The sequence below is a fragment of the Rhinolophus sinicus genome, chromosome 9 (assembly GCF_057876585.1).
Source record: "Rhinolophus sinicus isolate RSI-liver-muscle chromosome 9, RSI-T2T, whole genome shotgun sequence".
NCBI lineage: Eukaryota > Metazoa > Chordata > Mammalia > Chiroptera > Rhinolophidae > Rhinolophus > Rhinolophus sinicus.
The window spans coordinates 18,902,638-18,922,063 of NC_142509.1; the positions used below are offsets into that span (position 1 = coordinate 18,902,638).

Consider the following 19,426-nt stretch of genomic DNA (forward strand, 5'->3'; position numbering starts at 1 on the left):
ATTCTCATTTGCTTGGTAAATTCCAGGAAATGATATTAAAATTTTTATATCAGGTTATCCTTAAGTACGTTAAGTAACCATGAGTTTCCATTTTCATCTGAGCAAGTGTAAGGTGAGGACATCGGTAATCAATTAGCAGTAACATGGGAGGTGGACCTGCCGAGATCCTGACTGAGAACTGGGGCTCCCGAGGTTGTGGGCTGCTGAGAAGGCCTGGCTCCTCTCAGGAGAGTCTGGGAATTCACCAATACTTATGGATAATCTATACTGGCTCTATCTAATATGCCATGCGTAGACATGAAAATACAAAGAAATGAAATCAAAACCCATACTTTTAAATTAAGAAAAACAAAAACAGAAAACTTCTGTAGTCTCCAAACAGAATTTCTACAAAGGGGGGAAAAAAAGACTGAGCCCATATTAGTAACATGAGTCTCCTAGATGCTGAGTGTGATGGATCATGAGTCATCTAAAAAATCAATTCAAATTTATTTCTTGCCAGCTCTAATTCACTGAGCTAACACAAAAGTTTTCATCTGGGAGGAGCTTTTAGTTGCAGTTTGTACATGTTGTATAACTGTTAAGTAAGTTTATAGGTGGACAAAAATGAAGCCAGTCCTTAGGAAAATTTGTCTTTGGTAGCCATTTAGCTTGTCTGACACGTTTTTGCCTCAAGATATACCAGAGAGTCTCATGCTCAGAAGTTTTGATAAAGAATATGCATAAGTCATTATAAAACTTTTTGGTCTTTAGAGCCCCTTTCCACTCTTAAAAATTACTGAGGACCCCTGACATTTACCATATTAGATAGTAAAACTAAGAAATATTTAGAATATTTAATTCACCTAAAAATAAAAATAAACCTAGGACTTTATGAAAAATGACTTCAAAAACCATAAAATACTGATAAGAATAGCAGCGTTTTTACATTTTTGCTCATCTTTTTAATATCTGGTTTCATAGAACATTGCTAAGTTCTTATTTTTTTCTGTATTCAATCTGTTGCAATATGAAAAAAAGCAGGCCTTACACAGATATATAGCTGGAAAAGGGAAGACAATTTTAATAATATTAAACTAGATAACTGTGGCTTTTTAGATAACTATGACTATTCTTCCTTAATACTACACCAAAACGCAACAAGTGGTAGTTACTTAAAAGTTAGTTACAAAAAAAAAAAAAAATGTTACTTGCAATTTGGAATCTGAAACCGTATAAATGAACTTTTCTACTCTGTCCATAAAATCCCCTGGTCCATCTTGTACTTTGAATGAATGGCTCTTTTGCCCATAAATGATTGTGCAACATCATGCATTGGTCATACGGAAAATACTGGTTCACTGAGTTACACGGATTTCCCGAATGTTGACACCTGTCATTATTCAATTTATTTTTTAAAAGTCACATTTGCTAATATCACCAATGATCTCATCAGGAAACTCTTTAAATGTGTAAAACTGCCATGCTCAAAATGACAGATACAAGTTTTCCAAAATCCTACCATTCACTTGAAAGCCCACACTTTACCACTGGCACCATATAGTCAGTTGTTTTCCTTAAGGTGTCAGCTCTCTTCATCATTTTCAAGAAATATCCACCAAATACCAAAGTCTGACTATCCAGTTAATCTGTCAGTCAATCTCAAGTAAAAATGAAAAAAGAAAACAGCTCAAACTAAAACAATCATACCATGCTTTCCTCCCAACAGCCTCATCCTTGGGTATATGCAGAAGTGCTTTATGTGTACTTTCCATTTCATCACACAGAACATTAAAAAGAATATACTCGAGGACCAAAACTTAGTAATACTAATAATTTATGGCTTCATCATAGATATCTTTAAGTGAAACCTGCATTTGTTTAAAATGCGACTGTGTGGTGGTCAAGAATATAATGACTACAAGTATAATTTGGTGCCAAGGCCTCGATTCATCAACAGTTTACACTTGCTTTTCACTATCAATGCAGAAGTCAACACAGCGAAAGGGCAAACAACATGTCAGTACTATTACGAAAATAGTTAGACCTCACAGACCTCACTCTGAGAACTGCTGCTCTACAAGATACTTCTTTCAGGACGTACTTCCTTCAAATGTGTTTCTCAAATACTGACAAGCTTTCAGGATTCAATGGAATGATTCTTTAAGAGTCGACTTTCAGTCATTCAGGTAAACTTTAGAATAGAACATACTATTCATTTAATTGTATCCAGAAAAAAAAGGATACAATACAAGTTTTATACCAATGGAGAAACAATAATCTTCTGGCTCATTCCATGATCTGTCTTAAGGAGGTCAAAGAAAAATGGTTGAGCAATACCACCCACAGGGCTATACACTAGAACTAGGCGACAATAAAATGTGATAGCTTTTCAAAAATACACTGTTAAATATTTTTCTAAAATTCCTTCCTGTCTACTTAAGAATTACTCGAAGTAATGAATAATCAAATTCTTAATAATAACCTCAAACATAAAAACTACTCTCCCCCACTCACTGAGGAACTCTGAGTACATCACAAATGTCATCACACCTAATACTTTCTATGGGTTCACAGTGATCTCTAGGTGAGATGGGAAAAAATACTACTGTGGAGATTATGTGCTTATGAGCATGAACCAAGTGAAAACTCCTCAAATGGATTAAATGAAGCAATTCACTTGGTACTCTTCACCTGGGTCTCTAATAATACTCGCTGAAGTATACTCAGCAGGCCCTGAGTGCTGTGGACGTGTACCTCATCTAAGCCTTACAACAACCCTGTAAAGCAAGTAGTATTGCCTCTATTTTAAAGATGAACAAACTGAGGGCCCTGACCAAGATCACACAGCTGGTAAGAGGCAGAGCTGGACAGGAGCCACGTCTGTCTGCCTCCAGAGTCCACATCCTTAATCATGAGGCTATAATTAAAGAAAAGCCACAGGGCAGGAATGTGAGGATAGAGGAAAAGAGAGAACCATAATGTACCCTGTGCCAGGGATCCCTCCATAATGGACCCCTCCGGAGATGTTGATTGTGGACACTGCCAACAACTCTGAAAGATCCAAATAGACTGCACTATTTCACAAGTGTCATAAAATGAGGCCAAGCTGAGTAACTTCCACTAGACCCAAACTCACTCATACCAGTGTCACATTCCATTCTTTCCATAACAGCACATGACGAAACTGGGATTTAAGTGTTCTCTATTGAAACATACATGCACAACTGGATTCTCAAAACATACTTGCGTGACTTTATTTCCTCCAATTCTTTTGTGAGTTTCTCATTTTTTTCTTGAGCCTCATGTAACCGGCGCTTCAGATCACCAATCTCCTCTTGGGCTTCAGATTTAATGTCATTTGCAATGACTACTGCAGTCTGGAGATCAGCTTGAAACTGCCGCCATTCCGCAGATTCTTCCTATATGAAAAAACTAAATTTTTATTTCCAAAAGAGAGCAATAAAGATTTATTTAAAAGCAATAAAATGTGTTTATGAGTAGGTTGCTGCCAAGCACTGTTCCAAATGATAATAAATTTCTTTTAAACCCCAGAGAACTGCTATTACCTGTAGCTAAGAGGTAATGCAATTATTATTATTGAACTTGTTCTCAATGAGGAAAAGATTTTCTAGCTATGTATCTGTCTACTGAGGCATCAGAGCTATAAATACTAATGATGGCAATGTCAAGCCTCCCTTCCTCTTGCAAGTTTCAAAGTAAGCCTTACGAAAATAAACACATCCAAAATTTACAGCACTTTACCTCTGAAAAGTTCAAGAAGGTATTATAGATAAATGGTATGCAAACCATAATGAAAGATCTTATAGTGAAACACTATAAATATCCTGACATCAAAAACTAACAGGGGAAAAAAAATCAAAAGTAAAGGAAAAGGAAGAGGAAGCCAGAAGAAAAACACTCAACTTAATCTATGCAGACAAAATCATAAAGAGACAAAGAGGAGCTAAGGAACTGTACGGTCCAGCGCTTCCCAGAGCCACAGAGGATGCGGGGGAAGCCTCCTCAGGGCATCACCTCCTCCACAGCCACAGCTGCCCACACCCAACCCCAGTGCCCGTGACTCCAAAATAATGTTTCGACACCATGAAGGCAGCCTGAGCAACTGAGGCATGATCCAGACCATGAGATTAGGGTCCCCACCCTCTGCATCAGAGTGGCACGGCTGTTTGCAAGCTGATCAAATCCACCAAAGACAGAAAACTCCTATGAAAACAGCTTAGGTTTGGGGTACCTTATAATCCAGAGCTAATAAAACTTTCTTTCCAAAGTATAACTCTTGCTTCTTACACCCATCTTTCTGAACTTACCTCCAAATTACCAGTACATTCTTCTCTCTAGAATCTAGCACCAGCCCCAATGTGAAATGATGACATTTGCTTTCTGCCCAAAGCCCAGTAGGGTCAATATTATAACTGTATGTGGAGCTTCACATGAAGGATAACACAGTCAACTTTCAGAAAACTGTTTTCTAATGAATGAGATCATACATGAAGATTTATCCTACCCGAAGTCTCCTGTGCAGGGTCTTGATTTCTCTTTCCATGTCATGTTTTTGGTCCTGGAGTTTTTTAACCGTATCTGAAAAGATCACAAAAGTTTAAGTATTTATTCTTCGAGCTGTATTCAGAAGGAATAGTATAAAGGGAGGAGGTACTTAAATGACATTCGAAAAAAGTCATCCTGCCCGAACTTTTTATTTTTTACGTAAAACTTTAAAAAAGGATTGCTTACTCCAACTATTAACCAATATTACTTTCTAAGGAAAATATCAAGTTTAAATAACAATTTCAGGATTACTTCCTTCCTCAGTGTCTTAACTCTGAAACAAAAAGTTAAGCAAAATCAATTGTCAGAAAGATACATACTCTTGGCTCACGACCAATCAAAACAACACTGATTGCTATTAAAATGTGAACTTTTAATCACAAGGGTTATTAATCTAAAGTATTTATGTAAGCCTAATTTACACACTGGAATAAATTACAGGAATGTGGTGAATCAATAAAATTTTTACAAACAATTATATAACACCCTGGGGAGCTACTATTTATTTATTCTAAGGGAAGTCTTTCCACAAAATAAAAAATATATTTATATAGTAAATCAATACTCCTCGAATTATTTCACAATATGAATTTTCTTCAATTTCGTTCACTGTAAACATTGAACGAGTACCACTAACAGACAAAGCACCGTACCAGATAGAGTGGGGATGCAAAGATAAAGGCACAGCCAAGGTCAGTCGCCTTGGAAGAGAAATGCATGGAGCAATCACTTTCTATTTAGAGGTTCTACTCTAAAATCCATGCTTAAGGGGAAATGCCTTAGGAGGGTGCCATGCTGGTGACTGCCGCGTACTAAATCTGTCACAGCTGGCTACTTCAACAGCTCAAGAACTGATAACTTTCTCTTTGGTTAAGTTCCAGAAAAGGCACATCTGCTGACAAATATTCTGACTTTACCGACCGTACCCACCCCAATAGATCCCTGCCCTTTCTGTTCCAACTCAGCCTTATAGCCTTGTAACTGGTGCTGCCAACACTATTACACGCCTTTAGATGTCTGTTTCTACCACTAGACTGAAAACACTTCAAAGGCAGGAGCCGTGTGGTGACTTCACAGCCCCAGCGCCTGGCAGGTGGTAGGACTGTAAATGGAATAAACGTATAAATATGCAAGAGAAAGCAATACTAAAATCATTCCCTGGGATTATTTTTTTAAATATTCCGTTGACAGAACTATGTATTGTCAGGGACATCATAACTATAGACATGGTGTTTCTGAGTAACAGTCCCTCCCATTCCTTACATGTGGTAGCAGGAACCCAGGCATAGCGCACACCTGCACGCGATGACACATGTAACCAAAAGTCTTCCTTAAGGTGACAAATTATTAGCTTTTTATCAAGACCCTAATATGTGAGTATGCTGATCTTTTCTTACACTGTTTTCCTCCTCCCAATTCCAGCAGGAACCTGCTCTGCTAAAACCTTTGTGACTTTATACCTTTAATTCAATGCTGGTACATTTGTGTTCTGATATTTTTAAATGGCATGAATTCACTTCACTAACAAAATGAAGCCCAGAATATATATAACAATTATATGTGTAATCAGTATTATAAATATGTAATACTTTTTTAAAAACTGGATAAACAATAAATGAGATAAAATACGGGAGAAAACCTGGTCAATTTTGGCAGCTGATAAGTAACTTCCTCCCATTCAGCCCCCCCAAAATTGTTCAACAAAGTTAGGGCCTATGAAAGAAAAGGGGTTCAAAATTTAATCATTAATTCAATAAGTCTCTTAAGTATCTACTTTGTACCAGGGAAGCTGGTACATTGTACCAGGCTTTTTTCTAGGTGCTTTAAGATGTTAGGGAAAGGAAAAAAGAGATTCAGTCCCCATCCTCTTAAGAGACAGAAAGGCCAATCGTATGTCCAGCTAGCAAAGACAGATGTTTTCATATGCACATTTCATTCATTTAAAAGTTTGTCTATATACAAGCTACTTCAGTCAGACCCAATAAACTAAGGGTCAGACAGGTCATCCAAGTTGGTTAAGGGCAAATTGGACACCAAGGTGAGTGGATGAATCCAATACCAGTATCAGTATCTCCAGAGGCAAGGACTCCTCTGGAACGCAACATGGAAACTTGGCTCTGTATGACCTACATGTGGGCAAATTCAGGGTCTTGGTGATATTATCAGACATAGATTAAGGAGTAAGAACAGAAGCTGAACTATGTCTAGCATTGAAAACACAAGGGTTTACACCTTTCATTTACACCGTATCCACTTATATGCAAGAAATAATTTATAATTGAAACAGGCAAGAAAACGAAAATATGTAATTTCTCCTCCTCTGCTGAAAATAGTTTTCCTTTTCTTTTAATCTCAAAGGGCACATATACCTATCTTTAGATAATTCACAGAAGATAAATGACAGCCAATCCTACTACAGCTTACTTTTAACATCTGGTGTCTTGACTTCCAGGTGACATTTTAAGCCACGTGGCTATCTTGGCAATCTTAGACTGATCGTAAAATCCCAAATTTCACTCATTTCATTTGTTCTTATCCTTTTCTCTTTACCAACCACTACATTCATGGCCACAGAATTCATATAATTACTATTCTTAAAAGGACATTCTTGGGCGGCCGGATGGTTCAGTTGGTTAGAGCGCAAGCTCTGAACAGGGTTGCTGGTTCGATTCCCACATGGGCCAATGAGCTGTACCCTCCACAACCAGACTGAAGACAATGAGCTGCCGCTGAACTTAGTTGTGGAGGGGTGGCCGGATGGCTCAGCTGGTTAGAGCGCGAGCTCTCAACAACAAGATAGCCAGTTCAACCATCCATGGGATGGTGAGCTGCGCCCTCCACGACTAGATTGAAGGACAACAACTTGGCGCTGATGGGCCCTGGAGAAACACACTGTTCCCCAATAAAATTAAAAAAAAAAAGACATTCATCTATACCCAAATGCTACATATTTATTATTGTCATGTCTTATTACTCCTTTTAAATAGAAGGGAAGTTGGCAGCCAGTGGACATATTTTGGCAGGAAAAAAAAGTGCACTAAAAGTGTCTCTAGGGAATGTAATTTAAACTTTATAAATCATAATTGTATTTCACTTTGTAACGTAAAGTATTAGAAATGACAACAGGCTTTTCCTCCTTGGAAACAAAGGAGTCTGTGCTTAAGTTTTTGTTTTGAAGACTAGCTTAGCCCAACTAATGGTGACACAAAAGGGCAGCACGTCTTCAACTCTGGAGTCTCTAAATGCAGTTTCCTTCTTCATCAAAGTTTTTCTTGTGTGAGGGACACTGCCATCTACTGTCTTCAATTCAAAAGCAACATTAAATTCTATCAAAGAACAAAAGAACTACTATGATGATCTTATTTTAAAATTACAAATTATAACTCAATTTTACAATATTATTTTTATTCTAGAAATTAGGTAAATTGCTATTCTTGTTATTAGATCAACTTTACTCTGAACAATTCTGGGCACGTCCCTGCCCATTCAATAGTGGGGCTCATAATCCTTTCACCACCGAGACCTGCCATCCCTGACAAACCCAGAACAACCAACCGGGCCTTGACACTAGTAGCGCCAGTGAAATGCGCATCACTCACGTAGATGTCATTCGGCAGCGACCCTGGGCCCAGAATTCACCTAGGACCCCTGGGGGAGGTAAAATGGTGAATGTTCACGAGCAGCCTGTCCTGCCCTCCGAATCTGAGAAAAGCCTCAGGGTACTGAGAGCCAGTGCTCAGTCAGACTCTTACATCTGGTCAAGTGCCTCCAAAGGACACCAGGTGCAATTATTAAAGGAAGAGAAAGGACAAGAGTAGCCCATCGGTTAAAATACCATGCCTTGGGGGCAGGGGAGAGGGGCAGGAGGTACGGCCAGCCACCAGGCCATAGCTTTATCCCCAAACCAGAATGCCTGCTGTGGGAAGAGGACACAGATGAGTTTCAAATGAACCATTTACTACTTTTATTTTTCTTTATTTTTTAATTTTACTCCTTCTTATCCTCCCCCCAAAACAAAAGTGAATGTAATTTCTCCCCTTCATTCTAAAAGTAACGCATACTCTCAATAAAAAGTCTGGAACGCAGATCCGGTTCTCCCACCACCCTCGTAGCAGGTCCCAGCAGCTCAGTGGCGGGAGGAGCGCCAGCTGCCAAGCAGCCCAGCTTCACGAAGATGGTCAGCTGCGCGCCCTGGCCCACACGCCCCTGGCACATACCCGCCCCACAAACACAATGCCCAAGGGGAAGGTCAGCTCCTCTGAGGGGGCAGTGAAGGAGGAACCCAAGAGGAGGTCAAGGAATTTGTCTGCTAAACTTCCTCCTGCAAAAGTGGAAACAAAGCCAAAAAAGGCGGCAGGAAAGGATAAATCTGCAGACAAAAATGCGCAAACAAAGGGAAAACAGGCCGAAGTGGCTGATCAAGAAACTACAAACGAGGCGAGTCCAGCCTCAGATGAAGCAGGGGAGAAAGAAGCCAAGTCTGATTAGTATCATATACCATGTCTTCCTAGCAGCAGTCCCTGTCTCCTTCTTGTACAATCCAGAGGAATATTTTTATCAACTATTTTGTAAAACGCAAGGTTTTGTACCTCTGGAAACATTTTTACGAAGGAGGGAATTCCACCTCATCCCATTTTTTAAGTGTAAATGATTTTTTATAAAGAGGTAAAATCATTTGCTGGTTGTTTATTTTTTGGTACAACCAGAAAATAGTGGGATATGGAATTTGGGAGGCTTAGATTGTGATGGGTGTCAGCTTAACATTCCATTGATGGGGGTAGTTTTTATATCCTGTAATACAAACTGCCAATACCAAATGGTGATTTGGAGTCAGTCGTACATTCAATATGCCTTGAACATTTTAAACTATTTCTATTCCCATGTTTTTGGTAGAATTGCTCCCTAAACAAAACCACTGGCAGATCTTGGTTCTCCCTGTCAGGATCTTGTACCCTCTGCCACGTCTTTGGGCGTGGTAGTCCAGCTTTCCTAGTATTTTGTTAAGGTGCTGTGCAAGATTAAAAATTTGAGTATGGAGTATACATGAAATTAAACTGTGAATCAGGGGGACTTGGAATGTAACAGCGCATCAATACTGAAGATGTTGGTACTTGATATTCTACTAAGGAAAATTAGCCTCCAAATTTAAGCTGGAAAGTCACTGGAACAACTATTTAGATAAGAATCACAACTATATGACTTTTAAGGTTTTTGGTATGTATGTTAAGAATTGTGTACAAACTGAAATGTCTGTGTACTTATCCCCAAAACAACCAATAAAGTCTTGATTACGAAAGAAAAAAAAAGTCTGGAAAGCAGAAAAGGGTAACAAAAACAAACCCATCTATAATTTGCATTTAGCATATATCCTTCCAGACTTCAGATGTGTGTATATTTTTTAAAAACAAAAATGAGATTATACTATTATACTGCTTCATAAGCCTTCTACTTAACAGTAGATAATGAACATGTTTATCAATAAATACAAATCTGTAGCACAAATTTGATGGCCCCATTAATATTCCATCAGTTGGATATATCATAATTTGTTTTAGCAACCTTCTATTATTGAAGTTAGAATGATTCCAATTTTTGTTACAAACACCATAAGTACCTTTACAGAACTGTTCAGGTATTACTTGAAGATACATTTCTAGAAGGAGAAGAAGTGATGCAGGACCATTTGCAACTATCCATAGGATCCAAGTCAATCCATTTAAGATTCTAGCTCAAGAATGTATACTTTTTTTGAGAAGTCACCAAGTTAAAAGTCACCAATTTATTGTATAGAACACAGTGAAACCAGTTTTAAGAAACACCACTGTGCCTGGCTACCATTTCAATGTAAAGCTGCATTCAAAACTTTTATGGTTTTTAATTACAGAAGTAACACACAGCTCATATTCTACTGTCCTGTGACTTGCCTTTAGCCATCTCTGGCATTTCTCTGTGCCTGTACACTTACTTATTTACCTTCACTGGTGAAGTGGCAGCCACAGTAGGCATGCACCTTGCACATGGGTTATTACCTAGATCTCCTATGCATAGTTTCTAAGTTGTTGTGGTAACCAGCAATTCTGTAACAAGCATCCATGTCTATGTATACATTTGCAAACTTGTAAGGATATTTCTGAAGAGCAGATTTCCAGAAGTGGATTGCTAAATCACTGTCGTACTTTTGAAAAAAAATTTTTTTTAAGTGTGTACTTCCAGGACTTTTTTTTTTTTCCAAGTCAAGTTGTTGTCCTTCAATCTTAGTTGTGGAGGGTGCCATTCAGCCTCATGTTGTTGTCCTTTCAGTCTCAGTAGTGGAGGGCGCAGCTCAGCTCCAGGTCCAGTTGCCATTGCTAGCCGCAGGGGGCGCAGCCCACCATCCCCTGGGAGAGTTGAACTGGCAACCTTGTGGTTGAGAGGACGCGCTCCAACCAACTGAGCCATCCAGGAGCTCAGCAGCAGCTCAGCTCAAGGTACCGTGTTCAATCTTAGTTGCAGGGGGCGCTGCCCACCATCCCTTGCGGAACTCGAGGAGTTGAACCAGCAACCTTGTGGTTGAGAGCCCACTGGCCCATGTGGGAATCTAACCGGCAGCCTTCGAGTTAGGAGCATGGAGCTCCAACTGCCTGAGCCACCAGGCCGGCCGTACTTTTGAAATTTTGATCAATATGCCAAAAAGCCTGCAGCAATCTATACTCCTTCCAACAGTATACAAGAGGACTTTTATCAATCTTTTTAATTTTTCACATCTGCTAAGTAAAAACTGGCATCTTGTTTTGAATTTCTTTGCTTTTTTAGTGAAGTCAGACATTTTTTGAGTCTTTTTCTGACGTATCTATTCATACATTTTATTTCATGGATTATCCTAGTCTTATTGATATAAATGAATCTCTATATATTTCACATGTGTTACAAATTCTTCTCCCCATGTCATGTATTTATAGTTTTGCTGAATTGAAACTTTCAATTATACATAGTCAAATATGAGACTTTTTTTCCTTTGTGGTTTCCCAGTATTCTATCCTGTAAGGCTTTTTCCACCACAGAATTACATAACTCTATTTCCTTTTGCTAGTTCTCTAAGCTCAAGTCACCTTTGTTCACACTGTCATTAGTGTTCCGTGTAAAAGTGCAAGGCCTGTGTAACATCCCAATCTCAGGAACCAGAGGGCAGGAAAGGTGTTGTCTTGAAATGCATGCATGCGCAGAGCATTACTATGCAAATATTAAGTGGTTGATAAAGTCACTGTAACTGACTTTGCAACGGCTGCATCGCCTGAACCAGACCTGTGATCTCGGCACCACTATTCTCGACACCGATCAGCTCTGGTTTGCTGGGTTGGCAGTGAAGTCATTAACTTTATTTCTTTGGGCTCAGTGAGCTATTTCTTTCTTCTGTTTTCCTTGTAAGTTCTCTTAAGATATTAAAATGTCTAATAAGTCCTGGTTGGTCTTTCTTACTTATAAAGGACAAGACTACTACTACTGACTTCTGCATGTCTCTCAACAACCGTGGAAGGCACTGCTCTTATCAGCAGACCTCTCCCCTCAGTAAGATGGCTGGCTAAAGGCGCTACACATGCTACAGGGAGAGCTCCTCTTCAGACATACTAGAGGGGCCTGGATCCAGGCCCCTCTAGTTATGGCTTCAACCAAAGCGAGACCTGGCGTGGGGAGGGGTGACGCACATCTGTTTCACTGCTGGGCCAAACTGCCTTTCTCTTTGTGTGATCTTCTCTTCAAGGCAACACAGCAGCCTGTGGTTATTTCCCGCACGCATGCCTTCAGTTCTCTTTCTGATACTAAAGCCCCTGGCACCATATTCCCCACCTTATTTAGCAAAGAGGTGGAGCCCAGCAGCAGTCTGGGGGCCAACAGCAGAGCCAGCACCCTAGAGGAGAGGGGGGTACAAGGCTCCCGGGAATCCTTCACACCACGGCCCTTTACCCCACTGCTGCAGGTCCAGGGCCTATGATCCCCACTTCTTTTTAGGAGGTTTTAGCATCCCCGTCCCCAAGTTTTGCTGGGAACATATTTACTCAGCGATCTCCTGGATTCTAGGTTTCTCTACTGTTTGATTTCTCCACATCCCCAATTTTATCTGCTTTTATATTCCAGAAATTACTCAAAATTGTTGATCTACTGATGGGAACCTTCCTGTCTCCTGTCTTGGCTTTAGGTTCACTGTAACTTTTATTTTTCTCCTACCACGTCACTAGGCCTTTGGGAGGGAGGGGAAATATATGTGTAACCTCAGGTCATCATGTTGAATTACAAGTCTCAACAGTATTTACTAAGTTTTTACATCAGCGCTTTCTAGCTTAGGTGCCAAATCCAAGCACTACTAACAAGTATAACCCTGATGTCATCTGGGAGGCCGCCTCGTGATACTGTTCCACAATCACTGACGCTCTACTCTTTTTTCCCCAATGTTTTTTCTTTCTGCCTTTCAGACTGGATATTGTCTACTGATTGATCTTCAAGCCTACTGGCTCTTCTATATCTCTAATTTGCCATTTAAATGAGTCAGTATCACTTTTCATATTAGCTATTCAAGTTTTCAATTCTAGAATACCTACTAGGTTCTTTTTTACAGTTTTTATTTCTCTGCTGAGATTTGCTATTTGTTCATTCATTACAAGTGTATTTTCTTCTACATCCTGAGTACAGTTAATAATAGCTATTTTAAAATCCTATCCAGTAATTCCAAAGTCAGGCTCTTTCTGGAGTAAATAAGGAGTGACTACTAATGGGTACAGGGTTTCTTTCTGGGGTGATGAAAAAGTTCTAAAATTGACCATGGCGCTGGCTGCTAAAACATTCCACAGAAGATCTCAATTTCTCAATTAACAGTATTCCATGTCATTAAGTCCCCTATATCAAGTGGTGACTTAGCATTAATCCCAAATGCTAGAATTCTCTAGAAAAAGAAAAATTAACTCCCATCAGACTATGGAGATATAACAACTAAATGTAATCCATGAAACTTGTTGATTCCTGGTTCCTATAAAAAAATTTTTTTAATTTGAATACGGGTTATTAGATAACACTAAGGAATTATGACTAATTTTACTAGATGTGGTAACAGTATTATGGTTACAAGGAAACTAGGAGGTACACATTGAATTATTTAGGAGTTAAGCGTCATGGGGTCTAAAACTTACTGTCAACTCATTCAGTAAAACACACATACACACAGAACACTGCAAAATGTTAACTGTCAAATCTAAGCAGTGGGTGCTAACTATACTATTCTTACAGTATTTCAAAAAATTGGGTAGAGAAGCTAAGGGCTAAAAAAAATGTATTAAAAAATTTCAGCCATTTTATAATTAAAATCCACACAATGTAATTTTTATTTTGGCAACGATTTATAAAATTTCACTCCAGGAATCCTTTTTTTTTCCTAGCTACTATCCCAATTACCAGAAGGTGTCGCTCTTTCCACATTCAAATCAAAAGTCTTGCAAGGGGAAAGGCTATTATCAGTACTAAACAAAAAATGCACTCATCTTCCAAGTTAATCTGAAAAATTTTAGAACCTCTTACATTTAGGAAGTAAAACTAGATAAATCCTCTCAGTTCAGAGACAATGAAATAAAAACTAGACACATTAAACCAAAAGTTTTTTCAAACTTTAGATGAGAAAGTTCATCTCTATGACTATCACCACCTCTAAGAAATTCAGTCCCACAGTCAGCTGCTTTAGTGTCCAGATGCTTCAGAATGTCCTGAATAACCCTGGGGACAATCTACAGATGCCAAGTCGACTAGCCAGAGCTCAGAACTGCCACACACATATTTAGGGCTTCTGCAAATGACCCACTCTCTCCTGGAAATAATTCAAATCTCCCACCTTTGCAACCACAGCACATGAGATCTAGCTCAAGGCTATTATTTGCCTACCAACCCTCTGTCAAGGAATGGTAAGCAGGGAGAGCTCAAAGGAGCAGTATCATGAACCAAAACCTTAAAAAGTTCTAACCAATGCATCCCCCAAAAGGTTACTCCCATTCTCCTTATCCCCACCTGGACATCATTAAAGTGTAGTACAACTTAAAATTTGTTAACATTTTAGGAATCTGGATGAAGAATACAAAATAATTTTTTAAATGTATTATTTGGAAATGATTTCAAACTGACAAAGACATGCAAAAAACAGTACAAGGAACACTCATATACTCTTTTACTCAGATTTGTCTATTGTTAATAGTTCACCCATTTGTTTTATCATTTGCTATTTTCTATCGCTGTCTGTCTGTCTGCCTCTATCTATACCTGATTTTTTCCTGAACCCTTTAAGGATAAACATCATGGTCCTTTACCCCTAAATATTCAGTGTCTGGTTCCTAACAACAGGGATGTTCTCTTACATAAACACAGTATAGTTACCAACTTCATCAATTTATACCGATACATGTTTATCTAATTTACCACCCACGTTCCAATTCTGTCATAACATCCACTTATCTTAGAACGAGCATTTTCCCTCTACAGTATTGGACCCAGTCTAGGCGCAGGTATTGCCATGTAATTGTCATGTCTCCTTAACCTCCTTTAATCTGGAACTTTTCCACAGCCTTTGTCTTTTATGATGCTGGCTTTTTTTAGGAATATAGCAGCACCCACTCCTGTGTTTTTAGTAAAACATGCCTGTTTTTGTCTGTTTAATGCTTCTCTATGAGTAACTGAAGGTATGCGTCAGCCAGCATCCAGCCCAGCCAATGCCGTGTCCAATATCTGTGTGCCCGCGTCATTTACATGATCACCCTGTCAGAGTGTTGCCCAGTTTTTCCACTGTGTGATTTGTTTCTTTGTCTTCATTTGCAACATAATAAAGTCTGTGGGAAGACATTTTAAGATAACGCAAATTTCTGTTCCTCATCAAATTTTCTACACAAAAATACTTTGTACTATTTTTGCAGCTTTTTAAAAAGTCTTAAATAATTGCAAAATAGTTTTTAAAAAACTTTTACTTTAAAATGCAAACAAAAATACTTAAACTCTGAGTTTTAATTCTACCAGGTCATAAAATCTCCATAGTAGGGAGGGAGAAAATTATACAAGTAAATAAAAACCTGTGCCTTAGACATAAGATTATGGAGGATCAATATACTTTTTTGTCTCAGTAGACTTGCAATCACTAGGAGTAGAATAATAGCTTTTCCTAAAATCTAGAAATTAATTAGCCCATTAGCTTTTCGCTTAAATGATTTTCCATAATTAAGTACAGTTTTAAAGTAAATGCTTCCACTTACCAGTTCTTCAGGAACAAAACACAGCAGTCCGAAGACTGTCAAGTAATGTATGGATTACACTTTACCACATGCATATTTCTTCCAGCCACCTTGCTACTAGCCTTTGAACTACAGCACCAGTCAGAATTACTGATTTTTATTTTGCTAACAAATGTAAACTATTCCCATATGTTTAAATAGGCAAGACAGAAAGGAATGAAATATTCTCCCATCACTTACTCTCTAAATCAGAAATAATGAGGTTGTCATGAAGTTTCACAGCTCGATGTTGTTCTACTTCGTCTTCAAGTTCAAAGATGGTTTCTTTCATGTCACTCCTTTCTGTCTCTTTTTCGTCCAATTCTGATCTTAATTTTTCTAATGTCATGTTCAAATCTTCTATTTGTTTCTTAGCTTCTTCTTGGAAGCCCCGGTATTCATCTTCTACCTAAATGAAATTGACGGTACAGATTAGAAAAATTAAGAGTTGTTCTAAGATAAATTATAGAACTCAGGTATACACAGTTTCAAATGGTAGCTAAGTGTGAGTTGCCCTGCAAGAACTAAAACAACCTGTGTAATTAATAACTGTTTAAAAGTATGAAAAAGCACTGTACAACGGAACTTTATGTAATATGCTTAAGCATAATTTGTTACTACATCACCGACTGAAATTATATTGACAAATCATTGAATTTAACTAGATTATTTAGGAGGAAATTTTGGAAATTTTCCCTCCTCTGAAGTTTCGACTGAGGGCATGCATCTGATTAATGATTAACGTGCTCTCCCACAAAAACGATGTCTGAGGTGTGACAGTTTCAGTATCAAATTAACAATGAAAACAAAGAATTCTCAAATACTGTCAATGCAGAAGTATTAGTTCATAGTGCTCCCAACATATATGCTTCAACAAATAATCCATGTCCTAAATTGTATCTCTAAAAGTCATCACTAAAAAAATTGAGTCTAAAATATCCAAATTTTGGCCAAAGATACACTGTTTCTTACTTTAAAAATCACTGCACTAAAACATGAAATAAAATGTGAGATTTATTAATTAGATAACTCATGCAAATCAACACTACCTCAGCAATTATGTTGGGCACAGAGCCCTGGCCAGAGTGCCGGCAACCCCGGGCTACAGTTCTGACTGCGTCCTCACTATTATGCTGCGTGTAAAACAAGGGGACTGAACCAATGATCTCTACGGTCACCACCAGCAACCAACCACAGACCTCTAAGAAAATAGGAGTCTCCCTCCTCCACAAATATGTTTAACTCACAACAGAACTTTATTTGGAAAACTACAACCACCGCAGGTAAGTGGCAGACACTGCTGATCCCACAGACTAGAATACTGGCTGTCCCTGCTTTTTATGCCAAAATACATCAGAGATGGAGATATAAAATCGCATGTACCCAGAACTAGGGACACATTCTGTTGTTAGTCCTAACTCCAGCCCCACAGGAAAACAGTAACAAAATGCAAGTGAGTGAAAGTGCCACTATTATAACAATACTTTTCACTCTGTCCTAATAAAAGAAAATTATCCTCAAGCTTCAAAAATAACAGCTTAATAAAAAGCTAATGACACGCCACACAAGCGCTGCTGTCTCAGTCAGCACGCGGCACACCGCAGCTGTGACACGGATCCAGACATTGTATCTACTTAAACAGTACCTTCGCAATGGTGTCCTGCAACCGATTGGCATCATTTCGGGTATGAGCCAGATCTTCCTGCAGGCTACTAGCCAAAGTCTCCGCTTTTTCTTTGTCCAGCCTGACACTCTCCAGAAGATCCTGAATATCAGATTTGTCTCCAGAGTTATGGATGGAATACAGCTCTGCCACTTTCTGCTTTTCATTCTCCAGCTGGGCCTTCAGGCGGTTCATCTCTATCTGGTCACTTGCCACTGTGGCTTTGTATTCCTCTAATGTGGCGGCCAAGGCTGCTTTTCCTTTCTGCTCAGACTCAATAATTCGCTCCATATGGTGATTACGTTCTTTGAGTGCCCCTATCATTTCTTGAGCTTCCTTATTATCTTGTTCTGCCATCTTCAAAGTATTACTTAAATGCTGCTGGACACCAAGAAGCTGCTCTCGCTCAAAACGGGCATTCTCAGCTAGATCCATGTAACGTTGTTCCAACTCCATATAGCGTCCACTTTTTACATCTTCATCTATGACATAAGAAATGTGATGTTCATCTAGAAGGGAGCGGAAATATTCGATTTGACGGCTAAAGTGTTCCAACTTATCACTTTGCTGACATAAAGATTCCATAAGAATGACCTTCTCCTCTCCGAGCCTTTCATTTTCACTGTTCAGTTCTTGGGTGATCTGCTGTAAATCAGCTAGCTCCTGCAGAGTTGCCTGAAGTTCCTCACTCGTACTGTGTTGGTTCTCTTCCATCTGGTGTATCCGTTCTGTCAAGCAAGCAACAGACACTTCACTGGCATTGCCGCTGCTCCCCTTCCGAGAGCGCTCTATGCTCGGAATGCCTTCTGACTCTGAGGACGAGGGGGCATCCAGGGCGTCATCACTCGACGTGAGGGGCTGGTACACCTCACTGCACTCGCTATCCAGATTGTCCATCGAGTTGCTGTGCTGATGGTCCATGAGGGTGTTTTCATCCTGACTCAAGAGATCCTCCACTGATCCGGGAGCAGAGCCTTCCACGGAGGAAGTCAGAGTCCCTCCTCCATCGCTTTGGTTACCAGGAATGATTTCTGGGCTCAGGGACGGATAGCCAAACAGTTTTTCAGAATTGTCTAACCTCTGCTCTAAGGAAAAGCCCAATGCATTCAACCTGTCCTTTAACATTCTGTTTTCATTTTTCAGCTGGTTGAGTTCTTCACGGATGGCAGTGTTCTGTTCCTGTAACTGCAATAAAGTGGACTCAACATCAGTCGGCTGGTGCGCAATGATAGCTTCCTTCTCGTCAGATTTTTCATCCCCCTCACAATGATCCTCATTAATGCCCAGCTGAGCACGCATGTCTCGGAGTTCATTTCTCAAATGCAAAATTTCTACGTCTTTGGTTTTTGCCAGTGTGAGAAGATCTTTCACTTTGGCTTCCAAAGCAGCTTTGTCACTGATCTGATTGTCCGATTTAGACTTGCTCATGCGAACGTCACATTCCGTAGCAGTGCGACTACGGGAACGTTTAGCCAGTGCCACGTCATTAGCTCCCTGACCTGCAGAAGGTAGTTTTTTGCTCTGGTTTAGTCGGGTACGCTCACGTAATCTTTCTCTAGTAGAACTGGATTCTTTATTACCTGTGGAAGTGTTCCGCTTAGTTGAAGAACTTGTGCCTACATGTTTAAAATAAAAAATTTAAGGCAAAAATATTAGTAATAAAAAGGCACATAGTTTATACCCCCAGTCTAATGAGATGACATCTAGAGAGCTACACATTGATTTTGACCTACATTAATCTTGCCTCAGAGTCTGGTTACTGTAAAATTCAGTTTCCTCAAAACCAGAATACCATTCATCTTTTAACTGTCAATGAAAAAGAAGTGATAGACTGAACTGTATACTTTAAAGGGTGAATTTTATGGAATGTGAATTATATCTCAAGAAAGCCGCTACATTAAAAAAAAAGTTATACACATTAACTTAAATCCTAAACCATGGCTTT

General features: G+C 39.2%; 1 protein-coding gene and 1 pseudogene across 5 annotated transcripts in view; one reads left to right on the top strand and one right to left on the bottom strand.

The window, feature by feature from the left end:
• Nucleotides 1–19,426, bottom strand: part of SPECC1L (sperm antigen with calponin homology and coiled-coil domains 1 like) — a 128,580-nt gene that overhangs the window by 67,638 nt on the left and 41,516 nt on the right. For 3 of the 5 annotated variants that reach the window (XM_074321714.2, XM_074321713.2, XM_074321715.2), the window contains 4 exons: nt 17,464–19,097; nt 16,020–16,227; nt 4,508–4,581; nt 3,226–3,401 (listed from right to left, as the gene is read on the bottom strand). In XM_074321714.2, coding sequence (XP_074177815.2) covers nt 3,226–3,401; nt 4,508–4,581; nt 16,020–16,227; nt 17,464–19,097 — 2,092 coding nt within the window. The remainder of the gene's footprint in view (nt 1–3,225; nt 3,402–4,507; nt 4,582–16,019; nt 16,228–17,463; nt 19,098–19,426) is intronic. The other 2 variants (XM_074321716.2, XM_074321717.2) reach the window with 1 other exon arrangement.
• Nucleotides 8,731–9,801, top strand: LOC148757290 (non-histone chromosomal protein HMG-14 pseudogene; annotated as a pseudogene).